This window comes from Notamacropus eugenii, chromosome 2 (assembly GCF_028372415.1).
Source record: "Notamacropus eugenii isolate mMacEug1 chromosome 2, mMacEug1.pri_v2, whole genome shotgun sequence".
NCBI classification, from domain to species: Eukaryota; Metazoa; Chordata; class Mammalia; order Diprotodontia; family Macropodidae; genus Notamacropus; species Notamacropus eugenii.
In genome coordinates, this window is record NC_092873.1 from 21,326,721 (window position 1) to 21,340,791 (window position 14,071).

General features: G+C 48.2%; 1 protein-coding gene across 1 annotated transcript; it reads left to right on the top strand.

Moving 5' to 3' along the window:
• The first annotated feature begins 3,855 nt into the window (after positions 1 to 3,855).
• Positions 3,856 to 12,739, top strand: SMIM38 (small integral membrane protein 38). The gene is made up of 2 exons (XM_072639393.1): positions 3,856 to 4,205; positions 6,603 to 12,739. The coding sequence occupies exon 2, from the start codon at positions 7,517 to 7,519 to the stop codon at positions 7,658 to 7,660; it is 144 nt and encodes a 47-aa protein (XP_072495494.1). The 5' UTR covers positions 3,856 to 4,205; positions 6,603 to 7,516; the 3' UTR covers positions 7,661 to 12,739.
• The last annotated feature ends 1,332 nt before the right edge of the window (positions 12,740 to 14,071 follow it).

Below are 14,071 nucleotides of genomic sequence, written 5' to 3' on the forward strand. Positions count from 1 at the left end.
CAGGCTGCTTTGAGCTCCAGTTCTTTCCAAATCCCCGGCACACTGTCGGCAGTGGGGGCCGGGCTGGAGGCCCATTCAGTGGTGAGAGTTCAGGGCCTCTTGGCCTGAGGTGAGCAGAGCCGATGGAGGCTATTAGGCATTCCGATAAGGGCGGCTGAATACAGCCCTGGCCTTTGTGAGTCCTAATCCCATGTTCCATCGGCTTCTGGACACGGCTAATTTATTTAGACTCTCTTTCTGTCCCTGACAGCATTCTTCTTCATTAGCTGTGTGATCCCCGGGAGCCAAGCTACACGCTGCTTTCAACTCCCCAAAGCGGGAGCTTCATTCTTTTCTCACTTGGAGTCCCTGTGGATTTCCTCAAACTATGCTCTGGCCCCTCTCAGGGGCAGGGGATACTTAAAACAAGGTTCATCGTCACTGGCTCCAAAGAAGATGTCAGCCATAGGAGCACATGGCTGCCTTGCTTAATGGGGTCAGAAAGTGCTCTACTCTCTCTGAGTCTTTCCAATGTCTGGGATGTTAGCATGCATAGCAGGTATTTCATAAGTGGTTCTGTGTTGAAAATAAAGTCAGTTTTTGCAGGACTGGGCACTGCCATGGACTGGGGAGCATTTCACTGATCTCTCAGTCGTGGTAGACTGGAAGTATGTTTCTGTTTGAATGTATCTCCGGTGCTAGGAGATCCAACGGGATCAGGCCAAGAACAACATTGGTCATGTGTCTTCAAAGCATGTGGACCATAGTGTACATAGTCTGTCCCCTCTATTGTACAGATCACGGAAACTGAGGTCTATACCATGAGTGTACTTCCATTCAAAGGCAGGGAAAGAAAGTAATGATCTAGAAAACTATCTATGTGACTTCCTGTCCCTAACTGTGCAGCTAAGATTGTGACAGAATGACACACTTAATTATTCTCCTCTGGTCCAGGTCTGATTACAGGGAACCAATAGTGTTTGTGTGTGTATGTGTATGTGTGTGTGTGTGTGTGTGTGTGTGTGTGTGTGTGTGTGTGTGTGTGTGTGTGTGTAGAAATACTGGTCCTGAAACTTCTGCGTCACTGTAAAATCCTGGTATAACATTGTTCTATTTAGAAACATTTGTATATACCCTAGTGATACTTTATAACACTTGTGTAGCACTTTGTCATGCCTTACAACACTTACACAACACTTTTCACGTCTTAAATGCTTGCAAATCATCTTCATATACTTTATAACACAAATATAACCCTTTGCTGTACCCTCTAAAACAATACCTTATTTTATTTCCAGCTCAATTCAGTTCCTTTTTAATCTCTTAAAGCAACAGCTGAGAACTTTGTTGTACCTTAAAATGCTTCCATACTCTGTTTTATACCATGCAAGGCAGAAGCGGCACCTTGTTGTACTTAGCAGCACCAGCATGGCACCCTGGTATAGGGTGCAGCAGCTGAACAGCACTCGGTCATACCTTACAATTATTGAAGGAGTAAAAAAGTTTTTATTAAACGTTTACTGTTAACTGGGTGTTAAGTGCAGGAGACATAAATGTTCAAAAAAGAGGAGACAGTTCCTGTTCCTGTTTTAATAGGGAAGCCAAGAAATATTGGGGTGAGGTGACCAGTGAGGGAGTTTTGTCCTTGGAGGGGCAAAGCCGGGTAAGGAGATGAGAGGGGGTGCCTGGTGCCTAGCGCCATCCGGTGGGGATGGTGGTCTGTGTGAACATGCTCAGCCCCCCACCATCTGGGGCCTGGATTCAAGGAAAGGAAGGTACAGAAGCCCAAGTCTCACGTCTGTGGTGGAGGCTAATGGTCCAGAAGGGGAGAAATTCACTCGTATAATACCTTGTGATACACATGGTAGGAGGATAGTGCTTAATTTTGCTTTCCCACACTTAAGGTCCCCTCTGCACACCCCCTCCAGTTATACTTTACACCGCTAATGCAGAGCCTTAAACATACATAAATCTACTAATTGACCTTCCCTTAAAATATTGTTACAACAGCTTCGTTATACTCACTTATAACACTTGAAGCTTTTCCAAATGCAGCACTCGTACCTCTCTATTATTTCTCCTATACAGCAGCCCTGTCTGGTGGGTAAGGCATTCTTATCGTTAATTCATAGATGGAGTAACTGAGGCCAGGGAACTGCTATGACTTGACCAAGGCTGCGTGGTTGATTCATAGCAGAGCTTGGCACTGGAAGTCAGGTTTCCTGACAGTTTTCACTGGGCTGCGTGGGAACACATTGGCTTTGTCCTTCAGTGCTAACTCAAGATGGTCACACATGTTCAGCTGTGCTTGGATCCATCAGAAAGGTCAAATTTTACTTCTTGAGTTTTCATGCAGACAAAAGACACCATGGAAAGAGACCAAGATTTGGGAGGAAAAGAATAACCATTTATTAAGTGCCGACTGCGTACCGGGCCCTCTGTTAAGTGCTTTACACGTTTGATCTCAAGTCAAAAGATCTGGGTTTGAATGTTGGCTTTGTCATTTACTACCTGTGTGACCTTGGGCAAGTCTCCCATGGTTTCTGGGCCTCACATGTAGAATGAAGGCATTGGATTAGGTCACTGCTAAAGCCTCTTTCATCTCCAGGCCCACGGTCCTGTGATGTTCCCTGCCCTCTGATCCAGGGTCAGAGATCAGGCTGTTGCCTCTCTGTTTAGGGGGAAGCTCTCCTTTTCCTTCTTTCGACCTCTTGTTCCTTCCTTTTTTCTTTTAGATTTCAAAAAATCTTTTTTTTTATTTTTTATAAATGTGACAGACATCAACTAACTTGCACATTTCTATGTATATACGTAACAGAAAAAGACTACGATGGGTTGTTGCATTAATCAGAGTTTTTGAGTGTTTTTCCTCTACATTATTTTTCTAAAAATATTTAATTTTTAGTTTAGTTTAATAATTCACTTCCATAAGATTTCGAGTTTTGAGTTTTCTCCCTCACCTTCCCCGCTCCCCAAAATGGTGTGCAATCTGATATAGACTCTGCTTATACATCCGTGTTAAACATATTTTCACATTAGTCATGATGTCAAGAATGCCCCCTCCTTTTGACTGAGTACTCCCCTGTAGGTTCAGCTCGATGTTAAACCTGGGGGACCCACAGTCATAGCCATTAAGGAGTTTCTAGTCTGGTTATTGACTCATGGTCTACAGGTATTTTTTGCTTTTTGAGCACTCTTGAGGCTAACATACTGAGAAGGAAAGAAGGCGTTCGACCAAAATCTGAAAAGTAACAGAAGGTCTTGCTATAACATAATGGGAGAGCAGGACTTCCTCTCTGGCATCTCTGCAGCTTCTGGGTAGAGCCTGGTGAAGGGGACTTCCCTCTCCTATTTCCCGGAGACCACCCCTGGGTCATGAAATTCACAAGTCTTGAATGCCTTCCTCACCCACCTACCATCTGAGCAAGACTTCAGAAAGAGGGAGGAGAAGTGCTTTCAATTCATCCTGATGGAAAACAGCTGTGAAGCTGGGAATTCTTAGAGGCCAAAATGGGAAGGGAATTTGTTTTCCAGGTGTGGGAGACAGCTTGGGCAAAAGAGCAGAGGTGAGAGATGAGATGTCCTGTGAGAGAGATGGGCCTTAAGTCCAGGCCTTTTTTGACCCTAGGACACCACAGACATCTCACCACCTTTTTCTCCTAGTAACTGAGTCTAACTGACTTATTGTGTGCTAGGATGAGCTGAAAACCATTTCCTTCCAGGACCGGAGACAGTTATGGATGGCTTGAAGGTGGCTTGTCCTATCAGATACTCTCTTGAAGGACATTCTTGGCCTTCTGTGCTGCTGAGTTATGAGTGGACAAGGACAGGGGGACAGCAAGAGGCCCCATGTGGTGCCACCCACTCCCCAAGGTGACTCCCAGACTCTACCTCACTCCAGTCACCTGCTTTAGAATTATTGACTTTGCATGTTGGGTTTTATTCTGTAAAGATAATTGGAAAGGTCAAAGCTATTTCCAAGCAGCAGCAGAAGGTATTTGTTGAGTTCTGGGTTTTTGGTCAGAGTGGAAGGAAGGAAATCTGGCAGAGCTGGTTTTGTCTTACTTTCAGGGAGGACCAGTCAGCAGGAAGGAGGCTGATGCTGGAGCCCAGCTGCCTCCTTGGTGTGGAGAGAGGGGAGAACCTTGCGTTGCTGATCCAGCTAGCAACCTCCCAGAATCCTCAGCTCAAAGTATTTCCTTCAGAAAAAATCGTCCAGCTCACTGGTAAGTAGCACGTGCTCTCCCAAGTCATGAAAGAATCAGGTTCTTTTTATTAGCTTTGAAATAATTATCTCAGAGGGTACATGTTGCTTTCTCCCCAATACCCATCCTTCCCCCAATGGTATTTTTAAAGAGAGAAGCACCTTGGGGAGTCCAGCCTTTTGAAGGTAGAAAACGCTCTTGACGGCTCTCTTAGAAATCTTATCACCACCTCAGACCATACAGTCAGAGAAGCCCTGAATGTCAGAGCTTGAAGAAGTCTAACCCCCTTGTGATGAAGGGGACCATTCTGGGCCACAGGGTGGGGACAGAGCCACATGATGAGGGAGCCACATCCAAACAGATATTTGTTTGAAAAATATCTGGAGTTTTTAGTGGAAGGCAAGCTCAAGAGAGGCAGTGATGTGATGGCAATCAATTAGTGATTCAATCTACCAGGGTTTATTAAGCACCTATTGTGTGCCAGGTGCTGGGCTAGGCACTGGGCATTCTGTAAGGAAGGAGAGGTAGGTTTAAGCCAGATGACGAAGGGCCTTGAAAGCTGGCATCAAATTTTAGAAGCAAAAGGAAGTAATCCTAGAAGTTGTATATTGCAGCCTTTCATTTTGCAGATGGGGAAAGTGAGGCGAAAGAGCTGCTGTAATTTGCTTAAGGTCCTGCTGGTGGTAACTTCTAGGACCAGGCTTTGGAGAGGCATCCTCAAGTTCTTCTGCAGGCAGAGAATTAAACCCAGATCAAAGAATCATGGGATTAGAGGACATTGACTTTGGAGGTTGTGCATTTCAACCCTCTTATTTTATGAAGGGGGAAACTGAGGCTCAGGGAGGGAATGGGACCAACCCACACAGGTAGTACGGGGCAGATCTGGAATTTGAACCTGGTCCTCTGACGTTCGCTGAAATGAGCAAGCAGCTTTCAGACGTGACCCTCCGGCACAAATATTGAATTGTAGACTTCATTCATGCCCTCCAGTGAAATGAAGGGGTTACTGATTCATCATGGTCCAATTAAAAAAAACACAACGCTTGCGAAAAAATTGTTTGCTTAGTAGTTTGTTGAGGGCTAATTACTCAGGGGGCTCTGATTTGCATGGAGTCAGTACAAAAGGCACGGGTGAGCAGGCAGGAACTAGGGCCAGGGAGCCAGCCTCAGCCAGCTGCCTCCTTTGTCTGTCCAAAGGTGTCGATGCCACCCAAGTTATGGAGTGTGGGTGTTGCCTTGGAATGGGGGACGGGTAAGGTGGGAACTGGTGCTGTTGTTGGGGGAAAAGAGACCCTTTCTGGAGTTAGTGCTGCTTGAGTCAGAGACTCCACCCTCAGGTGTCTGTCTACATGCCAAAGCTCTGGATTTGGACAAGGCCAGTCCCTCATTTGGTAAATGGTGGGGGGAGGGGGCAATGATTCATTCCAAGTCACTCAGCTAATAAGTGGTGGAAACAGGATTCCAAGTTAGGCACATGTAGGGTGGACCTTTGGGGAGGCTCTGAGGTCCCCTTGGAGAGAGGTGAGGGAGGGGCAGGGAAAAGCCTTAGATCTGGAGGCAGGAAGTTCTGGGTTCAAATCCTGCCTTGGACTTCTTGCTCACTGGGCAAATCACTCATCTCCTTATGTGTAAAATGGGGTGATAATTAATAACTATCTCACAGCCTTGCTGGTGGCAAGTATCCCAAAAAGACACCTTATTAATTTTGGTCCATTTGGAGAGAATGACCACAGATCAAAACAATGGTTTTAGACCTAAGCATCACCGGAAGGCTAGAGGTGGGGCTGCGGGGTCCTCCCTCCTCTGAGATCCCAGGTCCCCTGAAGCCCATGCAGTGGGGGAGGGGCAGTTAGAGAAGGCTGGTTCCCAGGCTGCTAAGGTTTGGGGTGAGGTGGAGGGAGAGTGGGAGAGGGGAACATCTGACATCTCCCAGTCCCAGGGCCTTTCTCCAGCTTTGTTGTGGACTTGCTGTGTGACCTTGAACAAGAACCTGCTCCTCTCTGTCCCTTCTCTCATCTAGGAAATGAGGAGTTCTCTAAGGTCCTTCTCAGATCTGACATTCTATGTTCTAAGATCACCATTTTTGGGGAGATGGGGAGCTTTGGGGGTGCAAGAGGGGTTATCCCCACCCCCTTCCTCCTCTAGTCCAGGCCATTGACACAGCCCTGCTTCCTCCTCCCCCCGCTCCAGCCTCCTTCTGTGTCCCAGGCAGGCCCTGTCTGTGTGGCCTTTTCCTGGGATAGTCTCAAGGCAACATTTGCATCTGCCCACAGACTAATAGAGTCCTGAACTGGGGGTGGCTGCCCCAGCTTCCCGGCTCTGATTCTGTTTTCTCTTGTGTGTCACCCTCCCGCCTCCTTTCCCTTTTCATCTGTTCCCCTTCCCTGGCCTCCTCTCCTCCCCCCATTCCATCTCCAGGCCTGGTGCCTCCGGAGGCCGCTGGACAGCGCCGCCCGCCACTCTTGAAGTACTAGCTAATTGGGGGAAGAAAGGCCGCGATTGTCTGTCTGCCGGAGCTGGACAGGCCCGCATGGGCTGCTGAAAGGGCCCAGAGGAGGTGCCTGCCTGCCTGTGCCCAGCAGCTGCTGCTGCCGGAGATGTTTGGGGATTACGTCAGCACTGCAGAAGAGAGGGAAAGAGACAGAGAGAGAGACTGAGGGAGACTGCGAGAGCTAGACACACAGACACGCACATACACACAGACAGAGAGAGAGAGATGCACAGAGAGACAGAAAGGCAGGAGAGAGACGGAAGCAGAGCCAGAGCCAGAGAGAGAGGAGAGCCAGCCAGCCAGAGCCTGAAGCTAGCCCCATTCTACGGAGGGGTTCCCTCACCCCGCAAAAGCCTCCCGACAATACTGTCATTGTCAAGTACAAAGGGTTGGTAATTCTTAATGAATAGTCCATGGGGCCTCTTGACTAAATAGTGCGTTCCATGGCCCAAATCTGTCAGCTGGAGGCTTCTCCCACCCTAGCGACTGAGTGAGTGGCACGGCCTGCCGGGAATGCGGCAGGACCTAGGCAGCTGGCAAGAGCGCCCTGGGCACAGAGACTTTAGGGAAACTGCTCTCTGAAATAGGGGAAGCCAGGTCTAGAAAGCCCCTGTCAACCATCTAGTCCAAGACCTCATTCTAGAGAGGGAGAAACTGAGGCCCAGAGGGGAGGGACTTGCCCAAGGTCACACAGCTGGTTCGTGCCAAGGTCTTTTGACTCCTAGACCAGTGTTCTTGTTTCTATTCTACCTCAGTTCTCAGCCCAAGTTCTGTTCCCTACTCTTTTCTGTTCCTTTCCCTCTCTTTCTTCTCCTCTTCTTTCTCCTTTCCATTAGATTCTATGAGTTTAAACATGGACTCAGACCCATTGATGGTTTTGTTGGTAATAATTATACTGGCACGGTTTATTCTATGGTCCTTTCTTGGGACTTTTGTTGATTATCGATTGGCCCAGAGACAGCCTAGCAAACCCAAGCAGGACTAGACTCCTCTGCAGGCTGGTCTGGGTTTTGACCAGAGATGGGGTGGTCCTGGGCTCTGGATCAAAAGTGAAAGGCATCTTCTCAGAGCTCCTTCTTTCTTGGGAGTGACCTTGGCCTCCATCTCCAGCAGGAGAGGCAAGTTTGAGAATGGGAGCCTTCTGGTCTCCTTGGGGACAGCTGGTCCAGGCATGACCCTGATGAAGTTCAGCTGTCCAGCACTGTTCCCCTAGACTTGGCATTATTCCACATTCCCTGAGCTGGTGTAGAAATGTAGCCTCATAGCTAGGAGAGAAGCTTGCTCTCTTGGAAAGGGCTGTCAGAAGAGGGAGACAGAGAGAGCCAGGGGAGGTAGGAGAGGAAGGGTAGGATGAGTAAGGAGGGGAGGGAGACGCTCCTCTTTTATAGGATCATAAGACCCTCTATCTCAAGCTACAAGGACCTCAGAGATCAGTGAATCCAACTCTTCCATTTTATAGATGAGAAAACTGAGGCAGAGAAAGTAGAACAGATCAAAGTAGGCTACCTCATTTATCACAAGGATAAATGGCATGCAAAGCGGTCCATGGTCAAGTCACTTAACCTCTGTCAATCTGAATTCCTCAATTGTACAATGACGATCATAGCACCACCTACCTCACAGGGTTGTTGTGAGGATCATGTAAGTGAGAGAATATTCATAAAATGTTCAGCACAGTGCCTGGCATATGGTGCCTTAATAAGTAATTCTTCCTTCCTTCTCTACAATCTGTTTGTATTTATAAAAGAGAAATGAATAATAGCTGGGGTGGGGGAGCGACATCACTGAAAAAGAAAATTGTATACAACAGTGTGACTGGCTAAAGTTACATGTTCTTTTGAGAGAGATTTGCCTAAACTAGAAGGTAATTTTCTTTCTTGGGACATGTACTGAGTGTTGGGGAAGTCACTTGTCCTGCAAGTGGTCACAGTGTTAAGGAATGTGGCTGAATGACCACTGTCTATATGGAGATACATTGATGAACTTCCTTGTTTATTTGTTCCTCGGTTCTCCAGTTTTTGAGGATCTAAAAGTTCACGTGTTTTGGTGCTTCATCCACTTGTGAACCGGAGGCATGAAGGATTCCACTCCAGGTGACTGGCCTTTTGGTGATGAGGCTCTCCGCACTGACTGACTCCACTTTGGCCAGCAGCCACCTGGGACAGGACTCAAAGCCTTCTCAGCATGGCAGGACCTTTCAGAGTTCATGATCTCTTGGGAGAGCCCACGATCACCTCTGGAAACTTGTGCCCAAGGGATGTATTGAAGAAACTCATGTTAGAAAAGGTTAATGGTTGTGCTTAAGCCAGCAGGGCTATTTTTCCATTTTAAAGCTGAAACAATAACAAGTGATATCTCTACAAGACTTTAATGTTTGGAAAGCATTAACATGTGAGCTAGGGATGGGAGGATTGTGATCTCCATTTTACCATGAGGAAATTTAGACTTTAAAGGGTGTAGTGACTTACCCAGGCTGAACTAGTTTGTGAGTGTTGGAGAAGGGATTGGAATTCAGGCTTTTCTGACTCCAGTCCAAGGTTCTAGGCTATATCAAGCTGCCCCTCAATTCAATGTCATTAAGATAGTGATGAGAATTCTTCTCAGGCCTCAAATTGTCTTGTATTTGCTTCTCTATGTATAGCTTGTGTCCCTCTATAGAGAGCAGGCTCTTTGAGGCAGAGTCTGGTTTTTGCCGTTTCTGGTGATATTCTTAGTGTCCAACAGAGTGCATTGTAATCAATCATCAACATCGGTTAAGCACCTACTACTACCAAGTACCAAGCTAAGCAGTGGGGATATGTAGAGACAAAAGACAGTCCTTGCCCTTAAGGAGTTTATAATCTAAAGGGAGAAGCTGACATAAACACATATTTACAAAGCAAGCTATTTACAGGCTAAATGGGAAATAACAGAGAGAAGGCACAGGAACTAAAAAGGGTTAGAGAAGACTTCCTGTAGAAGGTGGCATTTTGGGTGAAATTAAAGGAAACCAGGGAGGTCAGTCAGTCAGAGCCTGAGCAGAGGAAAGAGAGCATTCCAGACCCGGAAGACAGTTGGGGAGAGCCAAAAGATGGCGGGCCATTGGATTGAACAGCTGTGTGTAAGGAAACTGGCAAGCCAGGAGGCAGCTCCTTGTCCAGAGTAGGTGCCTTAATGAATGCTTGTTAGATTAGATGGTTTCTGACCAATCCAGGCATGATGAGGCAAGATTGTACCGAAGAGAAAAGGTAGATCTGGGGATGGGAGAGGCGAAGAGATGCTGACTTGGGGCAGATTCCAGGATCAGAAGAACCAATCTAATGCCTCTTCTGACCCAAATGAAGACAAGACTCGGGTCGAAGTTCTGTCCTTCAGGCTGAGCATCTTGTTATTTCAATGTGCCCTCACATGGCATGAGCTCAGTGCTCTTCCTCATCTGGCTGCCTTCCTCTGGCTGTTGTCCAGTTATTGATGTCCTCTCCCCCTCATTTTTTAGGACCAAGTCTTCCCATCTGCCCCAGGTTGCAAATGTAGAGGGTACTAAGTGCCCCACTCCCACTCCCAACCAGCATGGCACTTCTGGCTGGCTTCATTTTCTACTTGACCAAGTTGATTCCTTTCTTGGATAACCTGCTGACCTCCCCTGCTCTGGGAGGGGGCCTACTCTATGGGTACTATGTACCCAGTTGGCCCCATCCAATGTAGCTCAAAACTCTTACTATCAAGCAATCTGCTAGCCTCAACCTTCTTGGGACCTGGGTTAGAAGGGTGCTTTCTCAAGGGTGGCCTCCAGAACTTAATGACTGTAAATTTGGAGATGTTGCATGTAATATAAGGAACAAATGTTGGGATTTTTATAACTGTTCAACCTAATCATAATGTTCTGTAATGGCTCAAATACTGGCCTGGAAATAGGAGTGTGAGGTTGCATTTGAACCAAGGTCTTCCTGTTTCTAAGGTTGATGCTCTGTCCATCACACCATCATTGTAGCAGATACTTTACCCTAGCACATCTGGCAACCCTGGATTAACCCTAAGAACACCTACTATTGAACTTGGGAAGCTGGTTGTATCAGTCCATCAAAGGGCTAGGAGGCACAGTTTTGAGACTCTGGGTCATGTTCCCAATTGCTTTCCAGGATGGTTGGACCACTGGGCAGCTTTGTCATCAGGACCTCAGTGCTTCTGTCCTCTCAGCTTGAGTAACCAATATAGATGTGCATTTGCTCCCTCCCTGTCTAGAGTCCCTGCATGGAGCCCTGGCCCCCTGCATTCCATGTACTGGGTCACTTGGGAAATATAACTGTTTCATAGGGACCCCCTAAGCTATGGAAAAAGGGCTCTGATGACAAGAATCCCAATTCAAAGTCAATGAAACTTCCCTGGCCCAGAAATCCCTGGGAAATGTCGGCAGCTCCTTTTGGGCTCCATCCCTGAGGATTTCTCTTGATCCAAGGAGGGACCGCCTCCCCTTCCCCTTTAGGGAGACTTAGCCTAGGTTTAACAAGGAAGGCTAGAGCTTGGGCCCCTGTCCCAGGCAGCTGATGCTGGGCAGAGCCTGGCAGCATGCTGGAGAGGGGTGGGGGTCAGGGCTGGAAAAACTGAGCTGCCTTCAATACGGCATTCTTCAGAGAGTGAGGAAATGACATCGGTTGTCTTAGAATTCTCTTCTGAAGAAGGTTCCGTGTTTCAGTCCCAGGACTGGCCCAGTTAGCTGGAGGTTGAGTCTTTTTCTCTAGGGGAGGCATAGAGTGTGTGTGTGTGTGTGTGAGTGTGTGTGTGTGTGTGTGTGTGTGTGTGTGTGTGTGTGTGTGTATGCAAGCATGTCTTGAGGGGTAGGGGGCTGCCTTACAAGAGGAGTCACAGAAAGGTTCAGGGATGGCCGCTGAATTGAGGTGGGTGTCGGAGAAGTGGTCTATCCCTCTGCCCCTCTTCTGGCCCCCAGTCTCACCCTACTCAGAGCTGAGCCAGCAGGCCAGAGCCAGCACATTGGGCCCATCCACAGAAACCTTCATTGTGGCTCTCCCCAGAGCATGACTCACCCCTGGCTTCTAAAAATAAAAACCGTTAAGTCATGAAATGGAGTATTTCCTTTTTAAGCCAAATGTGTCTGTCGAGGGATATACAACTGTCTGCTGCAGGGAGGGAGAGCCCAGCCTGCGGCCATGCTCCTGGGCCAGCCTGTGTGTTCTGGGTGTGCTGGGTTGGGGCCCCTTCCTCAGACAGTTGCCCAGGGGTCTCTGGGGGGTACTCTTGCTTCTGGCCCTTCCCTTGTGGCATCTCTGAAGCAGAGCAGGGAGTTTGACTCAGTTCCTTCTGGGTAGGCCAAGAGCCCGGGGAGGCTGGGCTGACCCCATATACACTCATGCCCCATGGCGGAAATGCTGCCTCTGTTTATTAATAGAAAGCAAAATTGTATTTCTCCTGAGCCGGATGGATTCCACAAGCTGCCGCCTCGTTGTTTGGGTTTTATTGTGACCCCGTCTTGGACAAACATATGATTTATTGGTTTCCCGGGTCATGTCCCTGAGTCGCCTTCCCCCCCATAGCCCCTCTGACTTCCTTTCTCCCAGCTGGCGGGCTGATCATGTGGGCAGGTCTGGCCTCGGCAGCTTCTGAGGACCCGTGTGAGTTACGGCCCTAGGACCAAGCTGGACACGTGGGCCGGAAAGCAATGGGCCGAGTGGCTTGGGCCTGGCTGCTGGCCCAGGGTCTGGACATGGTGATGGGGAGGGGGATGCCCACCAATGTCCTGACACTGCCTTCCTTTCCCTACAGGGGCCTCCTCTCACATGGATAGCATTGTCAAACAGAACTGATCCCAAGTTCCAAGTCCAGCCCCCTGCCCCCATCCCACAGCACTACAATCAGCAGTCCCTGTCACCCCAGCCAGGCTGCTTGCATCTGTCCCTAAGACAGACTCTGAATTCCCTTCTCCTCAGCAGGTGACCCAGAGCCTTCTACCATCTGTCCACATCCCACCCATCCCCTAAGGGTCTTCTTCACCCAGTCCCTAAGCAGCCTCCATTGTGAGTGCCTCTATCTAAGGGCGAACACCCGAGAGCAGCCAGGGATCTGTCTGCATTGGCTGTGCCTGGAATAGCACTGTGCACATAATAGAGGCTTCATATACATTGAGAACTGTAAGTGGTGTTTTGGGGAGTGGATCAAACTCTGGCCCTGTTCTTGAAACCTGGAGCATCCTGAGGCCCCACCCACCCAGTGCCTCAGCCTTCTAATAGGAAGGATGAGCAGACTGTGTTAGGTAACTGGAGGTACTCTCCAGCCCTGACGGTCCAGGTCCCAATGTCATTCTTAGCTTTGATGTTGTCTTTGATCTAAGGCCCTCCCAGCTCTGACATTCCCTGTTCTAAGGGTCTTCCCAGCCCCAACATTCTGTGATTAAATTTTATCTCCTCTGTGACTTGTCCTCTTCATTTTCTATGGAGAAAACCAGAATTAACATCTATAAGGTGCTATGCAAACCTGAGAGGGCCATATCAATGCTAGCCATTAACATCAACCATAATCCTAATTAGCTGAGGACATCTTTTCCACTGCTTGTTCTGGTCACACGTCTTATCTTTGATTGGAGCGGATCATTTTGCATGTTAGAAAACTGATAATCTCCAGTTGTTGGAAACCTCTGGGCACTGGATCAGGGTGGAACATCTGGACTGTCTCTGCTGTTTCCAGAGGTGCTCTGAGGCTCCATGGCATTTGTATGTCTCCACTGACCCTTCTGCCAGTCCTCTGGTTTAAGGTATTTTCTGAATGCTCATAAAGGAATGCAAACAGCTTGGGGACTCTCCTCTTTGCTGGCTGTGCAACTGGCTCACCTTGCCTAATAGGCAAGAGGCCAGTGGAGTTGGAGAAGCAGGGGCATCCCATGCCTACTTGTCAGTGACTGGAGGAACCTTTCACTGTGAGTGGTCCAATGGTGATCCAATCAAACGAAACTGGAAAATGGATCTGTTGGGAAGAAAGAGGTGAGTATATCAGCCCTTGGGATGAGTCTTGGGCTATTCTGGGGCATTCTGGGTGCCTGCCCCCAAATGAACCATACAATTGTTATACTCTCCATTTTCAGAGATGAGGAAGCAGTCTTAGTGAGAGGGGGCTGAATGCCCTTGAACTCCAATTCAGGGATCTCTTCTCTAATGTGCTTTCATAATAGAGGCATGCACTCATGTCCAGCCTTGAAAGATTTGGAGCTGATGGGGTGGGAGGTGACGGTACCCAGGATCATCTACCAGGGTGAGGAACTTGCAACCTTGAGGTCATATGTGGCCCTCTAGGTCCTCAAGCGTGGCCCTTAGGCTGAATCCAAACTTCACAGAACAAATCCCTTTCATAAAATGATTTGTTCTTTAGAATTTAGACTTGGTCCAAAGGCTGCATCCGAGGACCTAGAGGC

Coding starts and splice junctions, on each gene's coding strand:
- SMIM38 (XM_072639393.1), top strand. CDS start 7,517: ATGAGTTTAAACATGGACTCAGACCCATTGATGGTTTTGTTGGTAATA.